This window comes from Diprion similis, chromosome 3 (genome assembly GCF_021155765.1).
Source record: "Diprion similis isolate iyDipSimi1 chromosome 3, iyDipSimi1.1, whole genome shotgun sequence".
Taxonomy (NCBI): Eukaryota; Metazoa; Arthropoda; class Insecta; order Hymenoptera; family Diprionidae; genus Diprion; species Diprion similis.
In genome coordinates, this window is record NC_060107.1 from 15,117,829 (window position 1) to 15,139,338 (window position 21,510).

General features: G+C 34.3%; 2 protein-coding genes across 5 annotated transcripts; both read left to right on the top strand.

Annotated features, from left to right (window-relative positions):
* Positions 1-644: 644 nt before the first annotated feature.
* Positions 645-14,550, top strand: LOC124416752 (extended synaptotagmin-2). 4 transcript variants are annotated; one of them, XM_046898050.1, is made up of 17 exons: positions 645-1,117; positions 1,328-1,828; positions 1,908-2,048; positions 2,755-2,831; positions 3,451-3,517; positions 3,684-3,829; positions 3,900-4,020; positions 4,504-4,674; positions 8,031-8,128; positions 11,046-11,094; positions 11,395-11,484; positions 11,609-11,695; positions 11,829-11,987; positions 12,068-12,220; positions 12,305-12,425; positions 13,151-13,442; positions 13,526-14,550. In XM_046898050.1, exons 2-17 carry the CDS (start codon positions 1,493-1,495, stop codon positions 13,851-13,853), a joined length of 2,436 nt encoding a protein of 811 aa, XP_046754006.1. In that variant the 5' UTR covers positions 645-1,117; positions 1,328-1,492; the 3' UTR covers positions 13,854-14,550. The 4 variants fall into 4 exon arrangements, with proteins under 4 accessions (XP_046754006.1, XP_046754007.1, XP_046754009.1 ...); XM_046898051.1 differs by lacking the exon at positions 8,031-8,128 and adding an exon at positions 10,078-10,169; XM_046898053.1 differs by having other exon boundaries at positions 1,500-1,828.
* Positions 14,551-15,190: 640 nt separating this feature from the next.
* On the top strand, positions 15,191-21,016 carry LOC124416754 (EF-hand domain-containing family member C2-like). The gene is made up of 14 exons (XM_046898054.1): positions 15,191-15,316; positions 15,390-15,581; positions 15,669-15,819; positions 15,878-16,101; positions 16,184-16,426; positions 16,764-16,990; positions 17,242-17,436; positions 17,520-17,662; positions 18,829-19,025; positions 19,352-19,488; positions 19,649-19,762; positions 20,204-20,383; positions 20,472-20,574; positions 20,686-21,016. Exons 1-14 carry the CDS (start codon positions 15,263-15,265, stop codon positions 20,803-20,805), a joined length of 2,280 nt encoding a protein of 759 aa, XP_046754010.1. The 5' UTR covers positions 15,191-15,262; the 3' UTR covers positions 20,806-21,016.
* The last annotated feature ends 494 nt before the right edge of the window (positions 21,017-21,510 follow it).

Here is a 21,510-nt window from a genome sequence, read left to right on the forward strand (position 1 = left end):
TGTGATTTTATGCACCTCGCTACATCGGAACACAAATATCATAAGCCTGAGAGTAAATATCTATGAAGTTTCTTATTCCATATTATTATAATAAATATCTCTAACAAAGTTAAATACTGATATTCACTTCCAGCCTCGTTATGAACAATCTAACGCTACACAGCCAATTTTTCAAATTAAACGGCCAAACTAGTTTTAGAATTCGCGGGGATTTTTCGCGTCTTAGGATGCGTTCCGAAACTAGCTATTAGTGCTATCAGCAATCTCTTATCTCTCTTGCGCCTGTGAGTTTGTCACTAGCTCTGTCTCTGTCCTAGGGAGTTTCTAACGCTGCTAGCTAGTTTCGGAACGCACTCTTACTTCATGGTCTGACGTAATAGCAACCATTCTGTACCGAATACTGTGAGCGGCCATTTTGTTTTTGTGTACGCATACTTCCGAGCCAATCGAAAAGAAGGATGTTCAGTCACGAGGCTATCATGTAAACTTTGCACATCTTCAAATTTTCCACTATCCAAGCCTTCTTATTGGTTTGCAAAGTTGAGTCAACCAATCAGAATGGTTGGATGGTGAGAAACGTGAAATGTTACATGATATCCCCCAGTTGACAACTCTTCAGAACTGTGAGGTGCTATTCACAACAGTGCAACAGCCGGTGAAGAGACCTTTAAGTAAATAATGAAGTGTTGAAAGGTGTACGGTATGTTTGATATTTTCAGGTGAAGCCTGTGTGTTCTGACAGTGGTATGAAACCAATGTTAACGAATAATGGATGAATGACTCGCCTCGCTAATTAGATTATTAAATACACGCGTAGCTGGAAAGTCAACAACTGTTTATTCAAATTTAAGGTTAAGCTGTCTGCTTGCGGATCTCATTTCGCTGCAGCCGCTGCAGCTCTCGTTCTGACAGGTGCTGCGTACTAAAGATAAAAATAATCCGGTGACCTAATCTGAGGCCTTTTATCGACGACAATAAAGCTGCGGTTATTAGGCGCGACTTTCCTGTCGCGTTTCGTCGTTTCGCAACAGCGTAACGCCGTCGCTCAAACTTGCAGATTGATACTAAATGCCGTTAATATATACTCTCCACATCGCTATTGCTGATATTAATTAGGGTAACGATAATTAAGCTTTTATTTACTTCACTAAATCTTATTATTCTTAATCTGTTTTTTACTCACTCCTTACTTTATCAATTTTACTATAATTTCGATTGAGTTTACATTATTCTTATGTTTCTTACTTACATTACTTTACTAATTTCGCTGTAATCAACATTATTCACATGTTTGTTTGACCCCTTTTATTATCAACATTCCGTAAAGTTGAAACAGCTTCTCGCTTACCTTTAATCACGATAATGTCAAGAATAATAGCAATTCACAATCAATAGTCATAGTCACATCGGACTGAAATATTAAACAGTGTGAAACAATCAAAAGACAAACCAAACTGAACTAAGCTGAGTGAAAACAAAATAGCCTATAAACATGGCAGGTGCGAGTAAGGAGGTAAATCCTGCAGAGATGAACAACATTGGGGGAGACAACAACATCGTTGGGCTGATATTTTCCTTCGTTAAAAAATTTGTCACTGTCGGTCTTGTATGGGGATGTGGATACATGAACTGGAGCATCGCGTGGTTCATCGGACCGATCATATTGTCAGTACTAAGAACAGAATGGAGGAAAGAAAGCGATCAGCGACGGCTCACCGCCCAGGCAACCGTTCTTGCTGGCGAACAACAAATGATCGTTAATAAAATGTACGAGCTTCCGTCTTGGGTGTATTTTCCAGACGTTGATCGAGCCGAGTGGCTGAACAAGGTCAGCGTGAGATTGTTTTTAAATTGCTCATCTTTTCAAATTCATTTCTGCTATCTCAATTTTTCTTCAATCGTTACAGATCTTGTGTAAGCTCTGGCCGAGCATGAATCAATTTGTTCGTCAGCTATGTAAACAGGATATTGAGCCAGCAGTTGTCGCTCGATTGGCGCAATACAAATTGAAAGGATTTTCTTTCGAGAGATTAGTATTGGGCCGAATTGTGAGTATAAGTCTATCTTCTAAATCACGGTCTGGCAATCAAAGGTGACAGACAGAGAAACACTCAGATCCGAATGACCGTTTTGTGATCTTTTCATTTTGCTGTTTAAAACAGGTTTTTTTAATCGTTGCAAAAAAATAAATATTTCACTCACAAACGACAGATTCTAATAGTCACATATGGACTTTTTATTGAATAAACTTATTTTCTCTGTAATTCAAAAACTGATTAAGATGACAAAGAATTGTTAAAAAATCATTTCCATCTTCTGCTACATTTCAAATAAATTTTTAATAATAGAGGGCTGTGTGTGTGTCGTTTGGAATCGTTTACAAACGAAATTGTGTATTCAGTTATCATATTACAGTCTGATTCATGGAGCGCAAATATCAAATATGATCATACTAGACGAGAATGTGAAAAGTCCTGAGTCATTCCACTGACGTAAACGTCATTGTTAATACACAATTTTATGTGGAATGAAACACATGTGTAGGAACCAGCGAATTGTTCGTTTTGGCCAACCAATTTACATGCAATTATTGATGTTATATACTAGTAGTTTCAATTAAATTAGGCCAATCGTGTTTCCAAGAATTTTTATTTGTTCTGCGATTCTCAATCCAAACAGCAGTATTAATATTACGGATATTGTTCCCTCAAACAGGGAAAACTGATCAGATCTTTTTCTTCTTTTTATCCACAGCCTCCGAGAATCGGTGGTATTAAGGTTTATGACAAAAATACTGATAGGAATGAGATCATCTTGGATGCTGATGTATTGTAAGTTTACTTATTGCTTATGGAAGTTAGTTTTTAATTTTGCATATCTCATGTGCTGTTCTGTTTATCTTGTTCTTTTTAAATTAGCATCAGTATTTCGAATGATTGCAGAACTGAAATTTCACTTGTAATATCCCGTCTGAATGCACAATTAGGAAAAGATAAATAAAAAGAGTTTTTTATAAGTAAGTTGTAACCGATGTTTGTCGATAATCGTATTTGCGCCTTACAACTATACCATAACGTAAGAATTTCCGATTTTTTTTTTGGACAATTTGTGGGAATCTGATCAGCAACAAAACTGAACCCAAAAACATTAGAACAGGGTTAAAAAAAAACGAGTAGAAGCATTACGAATATTTTAATTATAAAACCTTTTCTCAAATTGTTGATAGCTCGGTTTATGTTGTACAAATTTTTTCAAAATTCAATTCTGTTACATAGCAGGGATGTTTCTTCACACTTACGATTAGTCACAATCATTGGCGCAAATGACATTGCTGGTAAATTGTTGAATGTTTTTTTTTTATTTAGTCCCAATTTTTTATTCAGTTCCATTCACATTTAATGCTGATAATTCAAAATATCTTAATTTTTAACAATTTTTGTAACATTATAGATACGCTGGTGATTGCGACATCTCATTTACTTGTAACAGCTTTAAAGGTGGCATCAAAGATTTCCAGGTAAGATTGAAGCTCGGCAATAAAACTTGATTCTGCGATAGATTTTACATAGTCATGACGCGAGTCGAAATATAATTTTCCGGATTCGGAATAACCCGATATGTAATCTTCTAACAAAATGTGAAAATTTTCACATAGATATTCAGGGATTCGATATCTATTTCAGATTCGTGGTATGATAAGAGTGGTAATGAAGCCCCTTTTGCCCATCATGCCACTTGTCGGAGGACTTCAGATATTCTTTCTAAATATGCCTTCGGTTGATTTCAATCTGGTTGGATTGGCCGACGTTCTGGATATGCCTGGTTTGAGGTAGGTGCGCAGGGATACTGCTGTGTTCCGCAACTACCGAAGCTTTACTACCAATATTATCATTTCACAGCGAAATTTTGAGAAAGGCTATTGTCGAACAAATTGGTGCGATTATGGTGTTGCCCAACAAATTGCCGATAACTTTGAGTCCAGACGTCCAACCTGAGATTCTCAAAACTCCCGAACCAGAGGTGAGCCATGAAACTCGATTTATTCATTCGAAAAGCTGCAATTTTTTATTTGGAATCGATCTTATTTCGTAAAAAGTAATCGATATGTGAACAAAATGTGGAGTTAATGAATATATAGATAAGGCGGTGGATGCAGGTAGACTACTCTTATCTCGATAACCAATGATTTAATTTATTTGGAGTTTGTTTTTTTCAAAATTGTTGTGTTTTAGATCAAATCGAATTGAATAATTGGTTTTCGATATATATATTCTCGTAATCACCCAATTTTTCAGCTGTCTACTCGTTCATATCTTATTAATCTATCTCAAAATACTAAATTTTCAGTGAAAATTAGTTCACCGAAACTGTTAAAAATAAAGAACTTGTTAGTAATAGAGTTTAAAAGATTTTTTGTAAATTAAACCCGCTACATTGAATTAATTTTTGTCTGTATTAAATGTTGAAAAAAGCAAAGTTACATGATCTTCTTGTTGATTAAAGGGTGTGCTGAGAATTCACGTAATAGAAGCAAAGCACCTGATGAAGAAGGACTTCAGTGTGTTGGGTAAAGGAAAGTCGGATCCGTATGCGGTAATAAATGTTGGAGCGCAGGAATTCAGGACAAAAACAATTGACAATACGGTAAATCCCATTTGGGATTTCTGGTGTGAGGTATGTAGAAAAAATTTAATTACAGAACAAATTATCTTTATTATTTTTGTTACATTTTTATACACAGCATGTGGCTTTGTTCAGGAATCTTTTCCTTTTATTATTTGCCTTATTTCAACCACTTTTTATCCATGTGATTTCTGATTTCAATTGCGATACAAAATTCAGCGTTCTACTGAATCACCTGAATTTATAATTAACTTTTCCACAGTAGCAGTTGCAAGGAAAACTCATTTTGAAAGTTGCTGAGAAATTTCAGTATTACTGAAATTTTTTTTTAACAAACAGATTGAGCTTATAAAATAATATTTTGTTTATATGAAAATCAGAATGGTTTGGGCTAATTTGTTTCTTTACATCATGAATTTTATTGACAATTCAAAAGTTTTCCGACCATTTTGAAAAATTCTTTTATTCGCAGTATATTTGTCTCATGTATCGAATTCTTAATTCTCGTTATGCGTTTATCAATACTGGCTTCTACATATCCATTGCTGACTTTACTGATTATATTCTCGTTCAAATACAACTCTGATGCATGAAATGAGACAAAAATATTCAACTTTCCATTAGCTTAGCGTAACTTAGATCTTCCACAAGTCAGCATCTTCACCATTTAAATAACGATTTGTTATAGTCGGTTAGACATGATATTCATTTGTTGTTCTCTATTATAACATGTTTATTCACTTGTGGTACACTTAGCTCATCAAACTGGATGATCAATTTGTGATTAATTTAGTTTCACCTGCCTGCGTACAATGACATTGAACACTGGTCAGTTTTTTCCTGGTGTTTCAATTCCCATAGGATTAAGTATCGTACATTTACTTATTCACGCGAACACAGTTTAGCTGATTGAGACGTTGTCTCACCTAATAAGAGTGGAATTCTTTTGAGGATGAATGGGCTGTAACATCCAAATCGTAAGTTGAAAAAACAGAAAAAACCATTTAATCGAATTTCCGGAATGCAGGTTTTTCTGCTATGATGGTGAACTATGGAACAACATCTCGGGCTTCCAGTGTGCAACTAATGACACTATTTTGCCAATGTTTTTCACATCTGCTACTATTTGCTTCTATTCACATGTCCCTGATAAGAAGAAAATAGAAGTTTTCCTCTTGGCATCGTGTCCTCTAAAATGCCAGGATGCCTCTATATGTGGCTGGTTCGATCTCAAATAACCCATATTCTATCATTCTGCTCTCAAAAAATTCGGGAAAGTAAGACAGAAGAATAGAAAAACTTTAAAACAATGAAAGAAATACAAAAGAACGGTCAGAACACATTCAAGGGTTGAAGGAGCAATGATTTGAATGAATTGCCGATGTACGGGATGATTAAAACAGAATCTTTTTTTTGAGTGAATTGAGAATACGTGTTTCTTCTAATTTGCCAAAGTTTCATATAAATTTTTTACGAGTTATTTGAATTTTTCCTCCTGATCTTGCTGGGAGATATAAGATAGAACCGGCTTACACTACTTTTTGATACTCAAATATTTATCAATCATTAAAAATCGGAATCTCGTTTGGTTCAAGATGCCACTTCTTTAACAACTAATTTTGTGGTTGATGCCACTGATGCAACTATACTTAGGGACTCAGTCGCTGGAAGCTCCGACATCTTTACGCGACAGTGATGAACGTGTTAGGATTTCGCGCCCATTAATCCTTGACTATATCCTGAACTTGACGCTTCTTAGTTTGAGGTAACGTCTCGACGAGCATTAAATCAGCCATCTGTGTAATGTGAAATAATTAATTTAGTATCGTCACCCTGGTATGTATGTGTGATGCATGACTCGTTGTATGGCATTAGTGCGCTGTGGCGTCGGCCATCGCTCAGCAGCTGACTGTTCTTGTCTGGGACCACGACGAACCCAAGGATGATGAAAGTCTGGGCAGGTAAGATATCGTCAAACCTCACAGTTTCTCTCTTCCAGCTGTTGAAATTTCAATTCACAGAAATATTTTTCTCAAGCATCAAAGTGCAAAGCGAATATCATTTTCTTCAGCAGCACAAATATCGCATATAAATGAAACTTCGTAGCAGTACCATAAATTTTGAATATATTTAGAGTTTTTTTTATTTGAAGGAATGTCATGTCAAATAGTTATTATGTATATTAGGGTGTTTCAGAAAAATATAAATTTGCGATTTTCCATCGTGGCACCCCTTAAAAAGTTTGATTACGGTAAAAGAAAGGTTCCGGCAAAATATGAGCGTTCCAACTTATATGGAAGATTACGTTCAGTTGATTTGTTACTTTTATACATCTTTTTAAATTTTTCAAGAATCTTGAATGATATTTTTTTAATGCTTAGATCAATCGTATGGATGGTAATAAATGTTAGAAAAGAAATAATAATTGAAATGCTCCAACATGGTTCTTCTCAAATTCAAAAAGATGTGAAAAAAAGTGAAAAATCAAATGAGTGCGATCTTCCACATAACTTAAAACGCTCATCTTTGTACAAAATCTTTCTTTTGATTTAAACAAACGTTTAGATCGAGATAACTAATTTTACACGGCTCTCAAAATCATGCACGCAGTTATTATCATATAGTGGAATTATCGTATAGTACACGTATATTACATACATACTCACATATTACAAAATCAAAATATATATTATTTTTGTGTATCATAGTATTTGTCATCACACAGAACACGCAATACATACCTATACAGCATTATTGACTATAAAATGCATGTTAGTGTATGTGTAATATAATGTTTTGCAACTGGGTCTAGAGGAAAGTGGTAATCGTCGTCGTTACTGGTAATATATGTATAATTTTGTTCGCATGTGTGTGCCTGAGTGTTGTGTGTGCATTCTGTGACTTCCAGCTTTAAAAGAGTGGGTACTGCAAAAAAATGTATATGCTCAAAAGAATTTTTTTGCAATGTCATTCAATTTGCAAATTTAATTTCATTACACAATTTGCCGTGGGAGATATCAATTTTTTAATGATCTACTATTTTAAAGCAAGCAAGTAATCATTAATGTATTTCAGTTTAAAATGTTGTTTTCCAGTTTCATTCGTCAGTTTCAAGTGAATCGTTAATATTTTTGTCACCGTTTTATACCAAATTTATACGCTTATCACGTTTATGCTCTTAAGTTTAAAAAATTTTGACAAACAAGTTAAAATCTGCTAAATTAAATGCAGCATTCTGTATAGTCCAAAAATAAGAATCTTTTTTTTTCATTTGTAAGCATTGTATACTATTCATTCATACTAATTGCGGAATTTTTTTCATTCCCATTCATTCTTTCATCCGAACCAGTAGTATGTATGTAAAGTGAAAATCTGTGTTTATATTACAATGTGGTGTTGGCACGTAGGCTGTGATCACTTGCTGCAGTGTACAGGTGATAAGTTCTTCTCTATGGGATTGGGATCCAGGATTTCCTTGCATCCAAAATGATGACTTTCTTGGAAGGTAGTAAATGAACATGCTTCAAATTGCTTTAGCTTTGCAATGAATGTATGGAGAGTGATTTTTGTACATGTATTTTTGAACATACACTATTACTCACATCTTCACTGCGGTAAACAAAATTCTCTGAAATTATCATCTCTTTTAACCGGCTGACTGGTAATGAATCACGTATCGTGTGTCGATGAGGAAAGTGCGCGCCTTATACTCGTTGTTGGGTCGCTTAATTGAAATTTGAAAGCAGAATTGAAAAATTCTATATAAGGGATTCAAAATGGCGGCTTCAAATACCGGTAATTACGACTACGCCTCAGCACCGTTAAACCAAAAAATATGAGGCAAATTAGAAAAATTAGTTCTGAAATTAAATCAGGGACCCAAAAAAAACGCCGGTTACCAAGGGCACCAATTTTGGTGTCATTTGGTCGGTTGTATGTAGTTTCCAGTTTTGGCACGAAAACTGAAAAAACTCGTACCAGTCAACCGGTTAAGAATTCCTGCGAGATTGACTATGTTTTCAGACAGTTCTGAGAATAGTCTTATGCTAATTTCGCAGGAAAAGTATCAATTATTATGATGATGTATGTATATGGGATTTCAACAAATTTTACTAACTTTCTGCAATGAAAATTATTTTCATTTGGAATTGAATTTTTCATTGGAAAAACTGGGGAGTTTTTGTTCTTCTGACTATTTCTCACCGAGTCGATTCGCAGGAGAAAATTGAATCAATTTTTTGAAGAAATTTGTATTTTTTCAGAACCTAATTTTTTGTCAGAGGTATAAGAACTAAGAGGTCTGGTGTTTCTGCTTATTTTCCTATCGTCCCATGTTACAAAAGATCAGGCTGTATTTCTGAGAGAAATTAGGAAATATTTAGCAGTTGGAATCATTTTTTTTTTTTAAACGCAGAGCCAAAATGTGGAAACATCTGTTAAAGAATATTTGCAATATATCTAGAATTTTGGAAACCTCTAAAAATTATTAGAATTTGTCGGAGATTTTGCAGAAGAACTGAGAAACTATGGAAAATTCATTTTCTGAGTAAATTCGCGGCAATTTCCGAAAATTTCTGAAACAACTAATAACCATTGCCAATTAACACTAATAACCGCTAGAACAGTTCTCGTTCACTTTCATCGACTTTTAAGCTCTACTCTTGTAGTAATCTTAGATTTCACCAGTTTTACAATCTCTTTTTATGTTTCCTTGTAAAATTGCAATTGGGCCTCAATGGAACACTTTTCTTATTCTCTGCGCCCTGAGATCCGTCTTTGAAATCGCGTCTATCATCCAGGTCCGAATGTACAGAGTTACAAAAATACCGAAGAATTTTACTCTTAATTATTTTTACTGTTCATCATCAACAATTATGTATTTATATATAGCTTATAATGTTTAGAAAAAAACTTGTATAATTTAATTCTTAACAATTTTCAACTTAATATTTAAATTGCTCAGCAGATTTTTTCCGCAAGTGAATTTAATGGCCATAACGATTTGCGATACTAATATGAGTTAACTACAAAGGAATTATTTTATAATTATAGAAAGGAATTTAGACTAACATCTTTAATAATTGTAACGAATTTTGCATGGATCTGATAAACAGATTGATCCACAGAATTTAAAAGTAAAGAAATTTGATTCTTTTATTGTAACTAATTTATTATTCATTCATGGATAAATTCAATGAGTAGATTTTATGACGAAAAAGATGTTTCTCTTAGTTTTAAACGTTTTTTACATGATTTTGCTCTTTGAGTTTCTCTTTTTTTTTTTCAACATTAGGGCTGAAACGCCTTATAAGTTTAAAAACAGTCAAGTTATTAGTGATATTTACTCATGATTAACTTTGAATTTATGAGGTGCTTTTCTAATCGATTAACTGCAAGTAGCAATTTGCACTTACAAATTGCAAATGAACTAAAACAGGTGTTGTTGTGTGGCAGTTTATAGTAGATGAGGGTGCGGGGGGATACAACAAGATCGTTGCCCGCCTATTTGACAAAGACACCACTGGCCACGACGATCCTCTAGGAAGGTATTGCTGCTAAGTATACTGAATATCTGAATAACACGTCGTTCACAAACACTCCATGTTTTGCTAATTAGTAGGCGTAGAATCTCTTGATGACTTACGAAAAATTACTGCTGAAGTCCAATGGCACAGGATTTTGGTTTTTAGTTCAATACTTAAGGTTCCGAGAAAAGTAATCGTATTTACCAAGCAATTTGAGGACTTATATTTGATGTCCGATTCATATGGTCAACAGCTTATTTACTTTTTTTTCATTCCTCCTTCGCTGAATCTAGTTATAATATTACTCCGATACTCGAAGAACGCAGTAGTAATTTTTTGTGAGGATCACCTGAAGGGGATAAATTATGCAAACACAAACTAAAATTTGCAGTATATTGCCGTTAGTGCGATGCATTGAGGGCCTGAAAATTTAAGCGAATGAACTTTTAACTTCACTCTTCCGATAGGGAATCGAGTAATAATTGTACATACAATAAATGAAGGAATGAAAATCTTTGATTGTGAGAAATGATTCTTTTTTTTTTCTTGGAATTGTACAAAGTTACTTGCATTCTACACTGCAATGAAAGCATTTATAATATAATTTAAGTTAATGTAAGCTAATTAGATGATGCCAAATGATATTCGCAGAAAAAATTGCTATCTATGTGTCTGTCTGCCTGTCTTACACTCTTTGTCTATCAATTACTTCAAAACGCCTTGTGTAGCATTATTGTAGCGCATGAAATAGCCTCACACAGCTTAATTCACAACTACAAAATATCACTTACACTCAATTGTCACATACAAGGTTTCACACAGGTCACATTTTAACCCGATACTTGACTATTTCGCAACATGCAACACTAATCATGAAATTTACCTTTTTCATAACAGAGCATCTATCGAAGTAATCCGTGTTCAGCAAAAAGGAACTTTGGACACTGTAAGTTGCAGTTGTTATTACTTGAAGTAAAATTATATAACTACTTTGAAACTGAAGTACGTGCAATGCAGATTTGTTGCGCATACTAATTGACACATTCCCTGATCTTCAGCGTCGATTTATTTATTTTTCTCAAACTAACTTGGTGAAAATTATGAAAAATATTACATCTAAATTGAACATTTTTTAAAAACAGACTAACGTTTACCGTCTAATGGAAGATTTTTGAAATACATACATTGCTTTCCAATCGAATATGTTCAAAAAGCTCATTATAACTTTGAAGTATATATTCCACAGTGGGTGACATTGGAGTTTGCAAAGCATGGAATGGTCCACCTCCGTCTTAAATGGCTGAGTCTTTCTAATAATGTCGCAGATTTACCAGCTGTGAGTAAAAGAATATAAATTCATGTATCATTTCTTTAAGTTTAGGTGAATCTATTACTCGTGTAAAATTTTATTCGAAAATTAGTAAACGAATGATCAAAATCTGATTCATATGATTTCACAGGCCTTGGCTGAGACTCAACAGCTGCGAGTTACTTCGATGAGTACTGCACTTCTGATTCTCTACATTGATTCAGCGAAAAATTTACCCGTGAGTTTGGAGTTTTGAGTATTGATTACTGGACAAAAGAAATATAATGAAACAATTTAATTGACGAATCGTTCAAGACAGCTGATGATTTATACTAGGCCACACAATTCTGAGAACTCGTTTCTTTGTTTAGTGCCTCCGTGCTACAAAGCAGCCGGATGTCTACCTTGAGGCAGTGCTAGGAAATCGCACCGAGCGTACCAATACGATTTTAAGATCTTGTGATCCAGTATGGGAACAAGGATTCACCTTCCTTGTTTCAAATCCAGAAACAGATATGCTGCATTTAAAAGTATATACAATTCTTAATCTTATAAAATATTTCTAGATGTTGAAAATAACGTATTTGCTTGCCTCCTGATTGTGTTTTAGATTGTAGACGAGAAGACGGGCATGAACGTTGGTACATTGAGCTACCACCTGACCTCGCTAATGGAGAAAGAAAATCTAGAAATTTCTCAGCAGCCGTTTAATCTGGCACATGCTCAGGCTGACAGTAGAATAATTCTGTCCATGCGACTGAGGGTAAGAAATTTGGTAGTTTTTCTATTTTTTCATGGCTAAATATATTTCATCTGACGCTAACTATCCCGCTTCATACAAATCCAGATTTTGAAATACGATAATCCAGAGCCAACTCCAGATGAGGAAGAACACCAGGATATAAACACACTTAACAGGGAAATCGAACGTCAAGAATCAAACATAAGCAACACTCCATCTAGTAGCAGTGAGTATTGTGATTGATTATGAATACGAATGCAAATACAAATGAAACACACGAGAGCTGTACAATGTAATAGAAATAAATGAAAAATTATATACAGATACAGATATAAAAAATTCGAGAAAAGTTTTCATACTTACAACATTTAAAATTATGATGATTAAACTCCGGTGTTTTTATCCAATGTATTTACGCGTATTTTTCTCGCTTACCAAATCCACAGAAAATTGTCTGAAAAACATTCCAGAAATCTTACATTGTCATCGATTATGGTATAGTTACAACACACAAATGTTATTGTTGACAAACATCTATATAGTACCACAATCACCTAATTCTATTTTTATTCACTCTGGAGATGACTATTGTAACATTTTTAGCAGGTGATCCCTGGAAATTCCTATAGTAAGATCGGATCATAAACATCAGAGTCTATGCATTTTGAACATTATCATTGTAATACCATTTCTCCAATTGTTGATATCTTGACCTGCATTATTGGAATTTATTCCGAGGCGTTTCTATTATATGTATAGTAGGGATGTCATTTCGTTTGCGTTTACTTTTATTGATACAAATAAAATTGGTGTAGATTTTTTGAACGGTTTTTCTTTTCTTTCGCTCTAGCTCATGTAATGTTTCATTCTAATTTGTAAAAAAAAAAAAAAATTATGTTGAAACACAGAACTCTCATCTGATTTTATTTGTTGCAATTAATTGCATTTCAGTCGCACCTAGTCCACTGAAAAAACAACCATCTAAAGAATCTGTGGCCAGCAGTATCATCTCTGCGACGAGTTTGAATCCAACCGCTCCTACTGAAGATCAAGAGGCAACATTGATACAAGAAGAAATAGCGACTTCTACATTATTAGCACCGGTAAATGCAAGCCCGCAATTAATCCACAGGAACAGCAGCGTGACTTCTTCAGCGGGAGAAGCTGGCCTGGGTAGAATTCAGCTCACGCTACGCTACAGCGTCGCCAGACAAAAACTTGTTGTTGTTGTCCACAAGATTGCGTCAGTATCATAGATGATTTTTCTATAAAAATGATTGACCGGCGAAACGGTTTTGTGAACTTCTTTCTCATTCTCTTTTACAGAAATCTACCGCTCCCGCAAAACGATCCTAGCAATGTACCCGATCCGTACGTCAAGCTTTACCTCTTGCCGGATCGTCACAAGGAAACAAAGAGGAAAACTGCCGTGATGAAGGACAACTGCAATCCCATTTACGACGAGCAATTTGAATACGTTATCTCTCAAGGTGACATAAATACACGCAGATTGGAAGTCTCGGTCTGCACCCAAAAAGGGTGGCTTTCTACTGGTGGCAATGTAATGGGTCAGGTCTACATAACTTTATGTGACATGGATTTAACTCAGACGAATACCGGTTGGTACGATTTACTGCCGGAAAATCGTGACTAAGACGAACAAGGCCTCAAAAAAAGAAACAGGAGTAGCTTTGCTCGGTTTAGTCGAAATTTGTTTGGAAAATCAAACTGTACTAATGCTTGATATGCTACGTTGCTAACAGTGGCAAATGAATAGCGAAGAAAAGTTTCTGATTACCGAGAGAAAAAAATAGAAGTCTACTATTGTATGAAAATATATTTTCACAGTTCCAGTATGCAACGCATTATTATAATTATTATTATTACGCGATATTTTTTATAGTTAGTAAGAATCAAGCGATTAAATTGCTCCATTTTTGAAAGCATTTTACATAGTTTTTATAATACGTATACAATATATAACACTGGGGCATTTGTACATTAATTATAAGTATAGCCACATTTTCGATGATTACTTCAATATTTTTGTACTAACACTGACAGTTTATGGCAAATCCAATCGTGTTCAATTTTTTGGTGTGTTTTTTTTTTTTACTTGCTCATTTATAACTTATTTATTTTGTATTAGGAAATTTTGCTCTCAACATTCACCAAAATTCATGTAATAATGTTTTTATCATTGGCATTTAAAAAAAAATGTATTGATGTGCCACCTTTCTGAAATACCTATATTATGTTACGTTATACAATATACGGTATTTAAACCGTTGAGCCACTTTAATAACAAATATATTATTTAAATATTGAGTTTAATGGAGCGCTTGCATCTCGAAACAGACATAGCTGATTTATATATTATATATACACATATGTACAATATACATACACACTAATGGATCTGTTATTTAACACTATTCTATTTGTAATTAATATCCAGATGAACAACAAGGCAGTCCTTCACTACAATGATAGGTATATTATCTGTTATATATTAACGAAAAAAGAAAGAAAGAAAAAATCAGGTCTGTCATGCATAATTATAAATCTATTACCTGATATACAAATTATGAACTAATATTTATATTAAAACATTATTTGTTAACGTTATAAATCAAAATATATATAATATATATTGTATACATATACAAATATTATTATCGATATAGATATTTTTATTATCTTTTGCAAGAAAACTTGTTTCTGTTTTTGCTAATACAGTATTGCGTGCGATAAACTAATAATAAATATAATCTGCATTTAAATTGTATTATGATAATATTGCATAAGTTTTTGTTTATTTATTGGTGTATTCTTGATTATTGATTATTAGTTATACACTGTGAGAGTTGCCTAGGAAACAAGCAATGTCGAAAATAATCAGTGTTACAGAGGAATGAGGCTGTCGACAGGATCTAGATTAGCGGGTTTTCTATTTATTATCTTAATATGTAACTGTAATCTACCGCGATATTATATTCCATTGATATTTCGCAATTGGGACAGGTTGAAACTTAAGTTGAATATAGTATCCGGAATTTAAAAATGAAGCGAAGTACTGCACTGCCTGTCCTTCCGGGTTTCAATTTTGACACCAGAGTAAATACGCCATTCCTTTAGCGATTCTCTTTGTTTTTGAATGGTGTTATTTCATCAGTGAATCGTCTTTCAGATCGGCCAAACAAAATTCCACAAGCCTCAACACTTTGGTAAAATCCACACAGGCGTTTATTACCTCTCCGAGAGAGTAAAATGTGGCATCGGTGGCCAGCCTTTGCATTTCACTGAGCAAGACCGTTATCCCTCTCTGTACCCGAGAGGCGAGGTGCAAGTTTTGCCACCATGGCTTGCTTTCGATAATCAGGTGTGTTTGCGATCGGATTTGTTTAGTTTTATTTTCTGTGATGAAGGTTTTGGACTTTGCAAATAGAAATGTTGGTATTTTCCACAGCGATTGATGTTCAAGGCTTATTTCCAAGAAACTGTTCAAGAGAGGTGGCAGTCCTCTTTTCAAATCAGGGTTGTTATAATCAGTTTCTTTCTTGAAGATGGGACGATAAAAATATCTGAACCGGCTGTTGACAACAGCGGCTTAGAACAAGGTATGTGTTCAGCTTTGCTGGTTTTCCTTCAGAAATTATCATGCCAATGAATTTCAAGGTGTTTTGGTCAGACGGCAGCGAATACCGATGCCTGATCCAGTCAAATATCGATACTACGATATCATAGATCTCAACATAGGTAAAGAACCAGAGTTTTTTGCTCGTGTTTACAAAATTGTTGACTGTGACAAGTTCACTAGGAGATTCTTAAATCGATGCGGCATTCCTGTTCCTGATCCTATCGATATACCGTCTGATCCATACAACGAGCGACGGAAAGTTGTAAGACGATAATGTACATAAAATATTAACAGGCAATTCAATGAGTTACGTTTCTCATGGCAATCAAGTTGATTATTTTCAGGAAATATTCCCGAAGAAGCCGAATCGCAAGATAGATACTCTGGCCAAGTTTCTATCCAACGATAGAAAAGTTTTGCGGTTTTATGGATACTGGGACGACAGAGAAACGACTTATGGTGTTATCCATGATTTGGAACTGCATTTCTATCTTGCTGACGACACCATTGAGGTCAAAGAAAACGTGCCACCTAATTCTGGCCGGGACACAGGATTTATGTTCATAAAAAGGATGAAGCTACCTAAGGTGAGATGTGATTGAACAAGAAATTGGATTTCTGATCCACCTTGAATGAGCAGATTTGAACAAACACTTTTCTAACGATTTCAATGATTCGAAGTATGAACAGTAGGGTGTTTCGTTTCAAAGCTACATTTTTCTTCGATGTCACCTGCAAGACTTGTCGCGCATAACAAAAAACAAATCTTTGCTGAAGGATAACTTTTGAACCCAATTTTTGAAGATCGCTGTTGGAATTCTGAGCTGAATTCAACATTTATTGTAGGCGATAGCGAATAAATGCTGTATTCAAACGAAACTACCAAATGAATAGTCGATTACTTCTTTCATCTGTTACTTTCAGTCCTTTTCTAGAATCGATCCCCCTGGTGCTGGAGACCCGCTTACAGTGCTCAACGTTATTGGTGAGAATACTGCGTCTAGCTGGTACATTGTCGACTCGTTGGACACCGGAAGGAACGGCAGAGAATTCTACACTGATAAGGATCTGATGATTGGTTCCCAGATGAATGTTTTTGGTAGAAAAGTTGTTTTAACGGACATGGATCCCTACACCAAAGAGTATTACAGGTACGTGCTTAAATTCAGTTTCTAAGGTTTCCTTGTTAGAGATCCTTCCTTGCAATCTCTCTGAAATTCCTTGAAAAATTCTGTGAGTCCAGACTTTCATAAATAGATGACAGCATTTCCATGAAACTACTTTGGAATGTTTCATCTCAAAGTTTAACAAAATAATTTTCACTAGAGGTACTTGAATTCAGAGAAATTACATAGGGATCGTACGTTGTCCAATAAACTTATCGAGTCTTTTTCATTTATAGATTAAAGTATGGTATAGAAGATTTCACGCCACTAGAGAGACCGGATGCGAAAAAAGACTCCGAGTGCAAGAGTGTTGAGAAGTACATTCCACCCTACAACGGTTTTGGGAGCTACGAAGACTCCCTTGGGAATTGTTTCAGCTTGGAGCCAAAACCGCCGAGAATAGACTCCGTTAAATTCTTCGATTATGACAAGTTAGCGAAGTATATTTGAATCGTGGTGATTGGATGTATGAACGGAAAATGAACTACTCGATCCTCATCTGCAATATTTTCAGATGTGGTTTCGAGAGCCACGTACTTCGCTTCAGAGCAAAGCTAGTCTCAAACATACCTGAAAATAACGACAGGCATTTTATAATACGAGTATTTTTAACCGATGATACGATATCGATTTTTGAATTGGCTGTTCGAAACTCAGGTAACGTTCAATTGTATTATTACACTTTTTCAACTGTAATGTTGATTTGGATTAGGTTGAAACATTTTGAATGGCTCCTGGTAAAAAAAAAAACTATCAGAAATTTCCCACACTTATATTTTGTATCATATATATATATAAACAATGAAAAAGTATTGAAAGAAAAATTAGTAAAAAAAACATATGAAATAAAAAAAAATGTATATATATGTATTTCATATGTTAGTTCGCTAATTTTTCGTTCAATACTTTTTCACTTAGCTGCCAAGTCCTATCAGTTGTAGATTTTTCATTCAGCCGTTTTCTAAATCATCGCGGAAGTTTGTCGGACAGATCGACAGACTCTTACCCTGTTTGATGGTGACGAAAACTAATTTCGAGAAAACTGTTTTTCCGGTTTGTTTTTTGCTGACATAAATAGGTATATCTTCAAAATAACAAGTTTTTAAGTTTCTAACTTTCGGACCAAATCGAGTTGGAAGTGAAAATTCAATGCCTTTATAGAGAAAATCCATATTTTTCCAAAACTTCGTTTCTATTAAATATATGTAAAAATTACCGTTGTTCCTGCGTAATTTTTGACAGTATTGCCTTAGAAAAAACTGAGATAGATATCTGAAAGAAATTAGACATTTTTTGGAGTTCAAATTTGCAAAATAATATTTTCATTAAAACCAGGATTATGAAAAATTTTCACAAGCTTTCAAAAAATATCAAGATTTTTTCGTAAATTTGCCGAAATTTTGCAATTTGCATTCGAATTGAGAAATTTGTGGAAATTTTAAAAAAATTATTAAAATTGGTCGCACATTGTCCAGAAAATCTGTACGACATTTATCATCTGTGTTGATTAGTATAACATTTCTGAAGCAAGTTTCCGGAACTTGTTTCCGTTAGATACGCCACTTTGGAATACAAATCATGCGACTCGAAAACGGCGATATTTGATTTTACAAGTCCTTTTCTTTCCCACTTTTGATTTTTAAACGATTTTAGATGAAAAAACAGATGCTTTATAGCCTGCACAAGGTTTTCGGTTAATTGATATTTGTGTAATTTTCAAAACCATCAGCTGTTTCTTCGACGCCATATTAATTAGTCGCGCATTTGATTGACTGATATGGTTACGTTTTGAAACGTGTTTGAGCTTTTGTGTTTTGGAACAGGATTCAAGCGATGTCTGTTTCAAAAGAGAATGCAAGTAATGATGCCTGGGCAAGATATTTACACCAACAAAAAGCCGAAGTATTACGAACCCCATCACTTCTACATTGGGGCCAGAGTTTCTCTGTGTGATTTTCATTTCCAAATTACGTCTGCTGATATTTACGCGCTTCGATACATGGAACTCCATTGTAATCAGGTTTGTTTGAAAATTCAACATTTTTATGTGTTGGTATTTGATATATTGATTGAGAAATCTTATCAACATCTTAATTATTACGCATTTAGATTGGAAATATTATTTGAGTGATATTTGCTGCATCAATCCCTAGTTAATATTTCTCTCTGAAATTTTTTTTCAAGTTCTATGATATGTTCTGACAAGTACGAATTCACAAAATGCTTCACAGTTCTTTGACAAATTTAAAAGCTTTCCAGAAATTGGATCCTATTTTGAAAAAAATGTTCACCACTTCTTAATGTGTTACTTAATACATTATTTTTGATCGTTATTATGGGTTGCAGTTTTCTAAAGCAAACATCAAACTGATTATGGAAAAATTGCGCAAAGCTTTAAAGCCGGTGTATAAACAGTTTCTCAACGAAGTTAGTCCTGAGCCTGCAGATCGTGACCCTGATATTATTCAGTACAAGCATTTGAGGTAACTAATGTTTAAATGAATATTTTATTCTAAAGAAAACAAGTTGATGAATATAATTGAAAGTGAACCGCATTTTCGTTATTTTATGATCTATTAAACTATTCATCTAATTCATATTTTCAAACTGGCCTATGACATTCAACTTATTATGCATATTTAGAGAAGCTCTATGTAAGTACTTGGGAGACAAAATAACAGAGCACGAGATGATCACAGTCGCACGGCATTTTTCATCTCACGAAAAGAAGGAACGCCACAGTCGAGAATACATTAGGTAAAAAAATTAATGGAAATTTTGTTTTTCTCATGGAATATATATTTTATTTCAGAGTTTATAAATGATCTTAATTAGGTTCACGAGTAATACCAGTACAAGGAAATTCCAAACTATTTTTCACCCATTCAATATGCAGATAGCAACTGTTGCAAATGTTTCTAGATTTTTATTTAAACTAAAATCTTCTTTATACACCCTTGACACAGAATATTCATTAAATTTGTAATTAACGTCACAATTATTTCCAAAAGATGATTATGACCCTAATCCTCTTGTTCTGTGTGATATACATATTTTGAGAATAAAATAGTCGTTGAAATGTTTCTGACTTCTTTGCAGAGCAGTTTCGAATGTAGATATACATGATGCAAATATTTTCAAAATGTCTGCATACAAGTTTCTCCGATTTCTTTGTTTTCTTTTTCAATTACGCTTTAGGTCTCTGGTGCACGGGGAATTAAATCGACAGCTTTGGTCGGAGTTGGATAGACTTGAAGAGGATTTGCATCACGTGGACAGAGCCAGAACTGGCTACTTACCCAGAAATGAGCTCTACACGATTATACGTGGCTGTCGTCTTCCTTTGGACGTCGAATTGATCAATTCCATGTTGGATCAGTGAGTTGTAATTTAGATAATTAATGAAAGCGTCATTGCCTAACAGTTGTATGTATAAAATAATATATAATTATGTGCACATTTCCAGTCTTTGCAAAAATGAGGAGGGAAAAGTCGATTATAACGATCTACTGCAGTTCATCAACGTGAAACTTAACCCGGTCGTTCCCACGCCTCCCATTAATATTAAGGTGCAATGCGATATCAATTACTTATCTTCGGCATATTTTTGCAATACTTTAATAAACTCTCGAATTCGAGGTGTGATGATTAAAGAATTAATTGAAATTTGCGAATTGCAGTCCGATTTGTGGTGGGCATCGGAAAAAGAGCCGGACTGCGGTGCTGGTATCGATTGGTGCCAATTTCGGAAAGAGTTGGGCATCCAGGATGAAGATCACGGATGTGGAAGCGAGGTTTAGTCGTTAGGGGAAAAAACCAAGAAAGAATCCCCCAGCTAGACGGAATCTAACACTCATACACGTAAATCTCAAAAAATATTTTACATACGATCTCATATTTAATATGCGAGGAAAACAAAGACACTCGTATAGTACATATCATGTTAATAAATTTATTGTACACACACCGATGATCACATTACATAATAAAGATAAAGAATCCTGCGTGTTTATTTACACAATTGAAATAATAATAATAATAATAATAAAAAAAATAATAATAATAATAATATACGGTATACTATATATATATAAATAAAATAAAATACAATATTAAATATTTAATATCATAATTAGACACAGAGTGAATAAATATTATTACTGGACGTATAAATTACAATTAAGTACGTGAAAATTATCTTTACGCTATTTCTGCTCGTCGTTTTGTTGGCAAGTTCACAATAAATTAGTTGTACAAGTAGAATATCATTATACCATCTGGCTGGTTATTGAGATCAATTGAGATCCTTGAATTCAAAAGACTCGCAATGCCATCTAGTGGCAACTCAACCAACTAGTTCTCGTATTTAATCATAAAAGTCATTTCTTATCCCATACTTTACGATACGTTGATTTAATATCACAAAATGAAAGTTCTACAGCTTGTATACGATGTTTTCTCTGCTCTGATGTTCATTATGCTTGGCTAAAACGACTAAAATGACC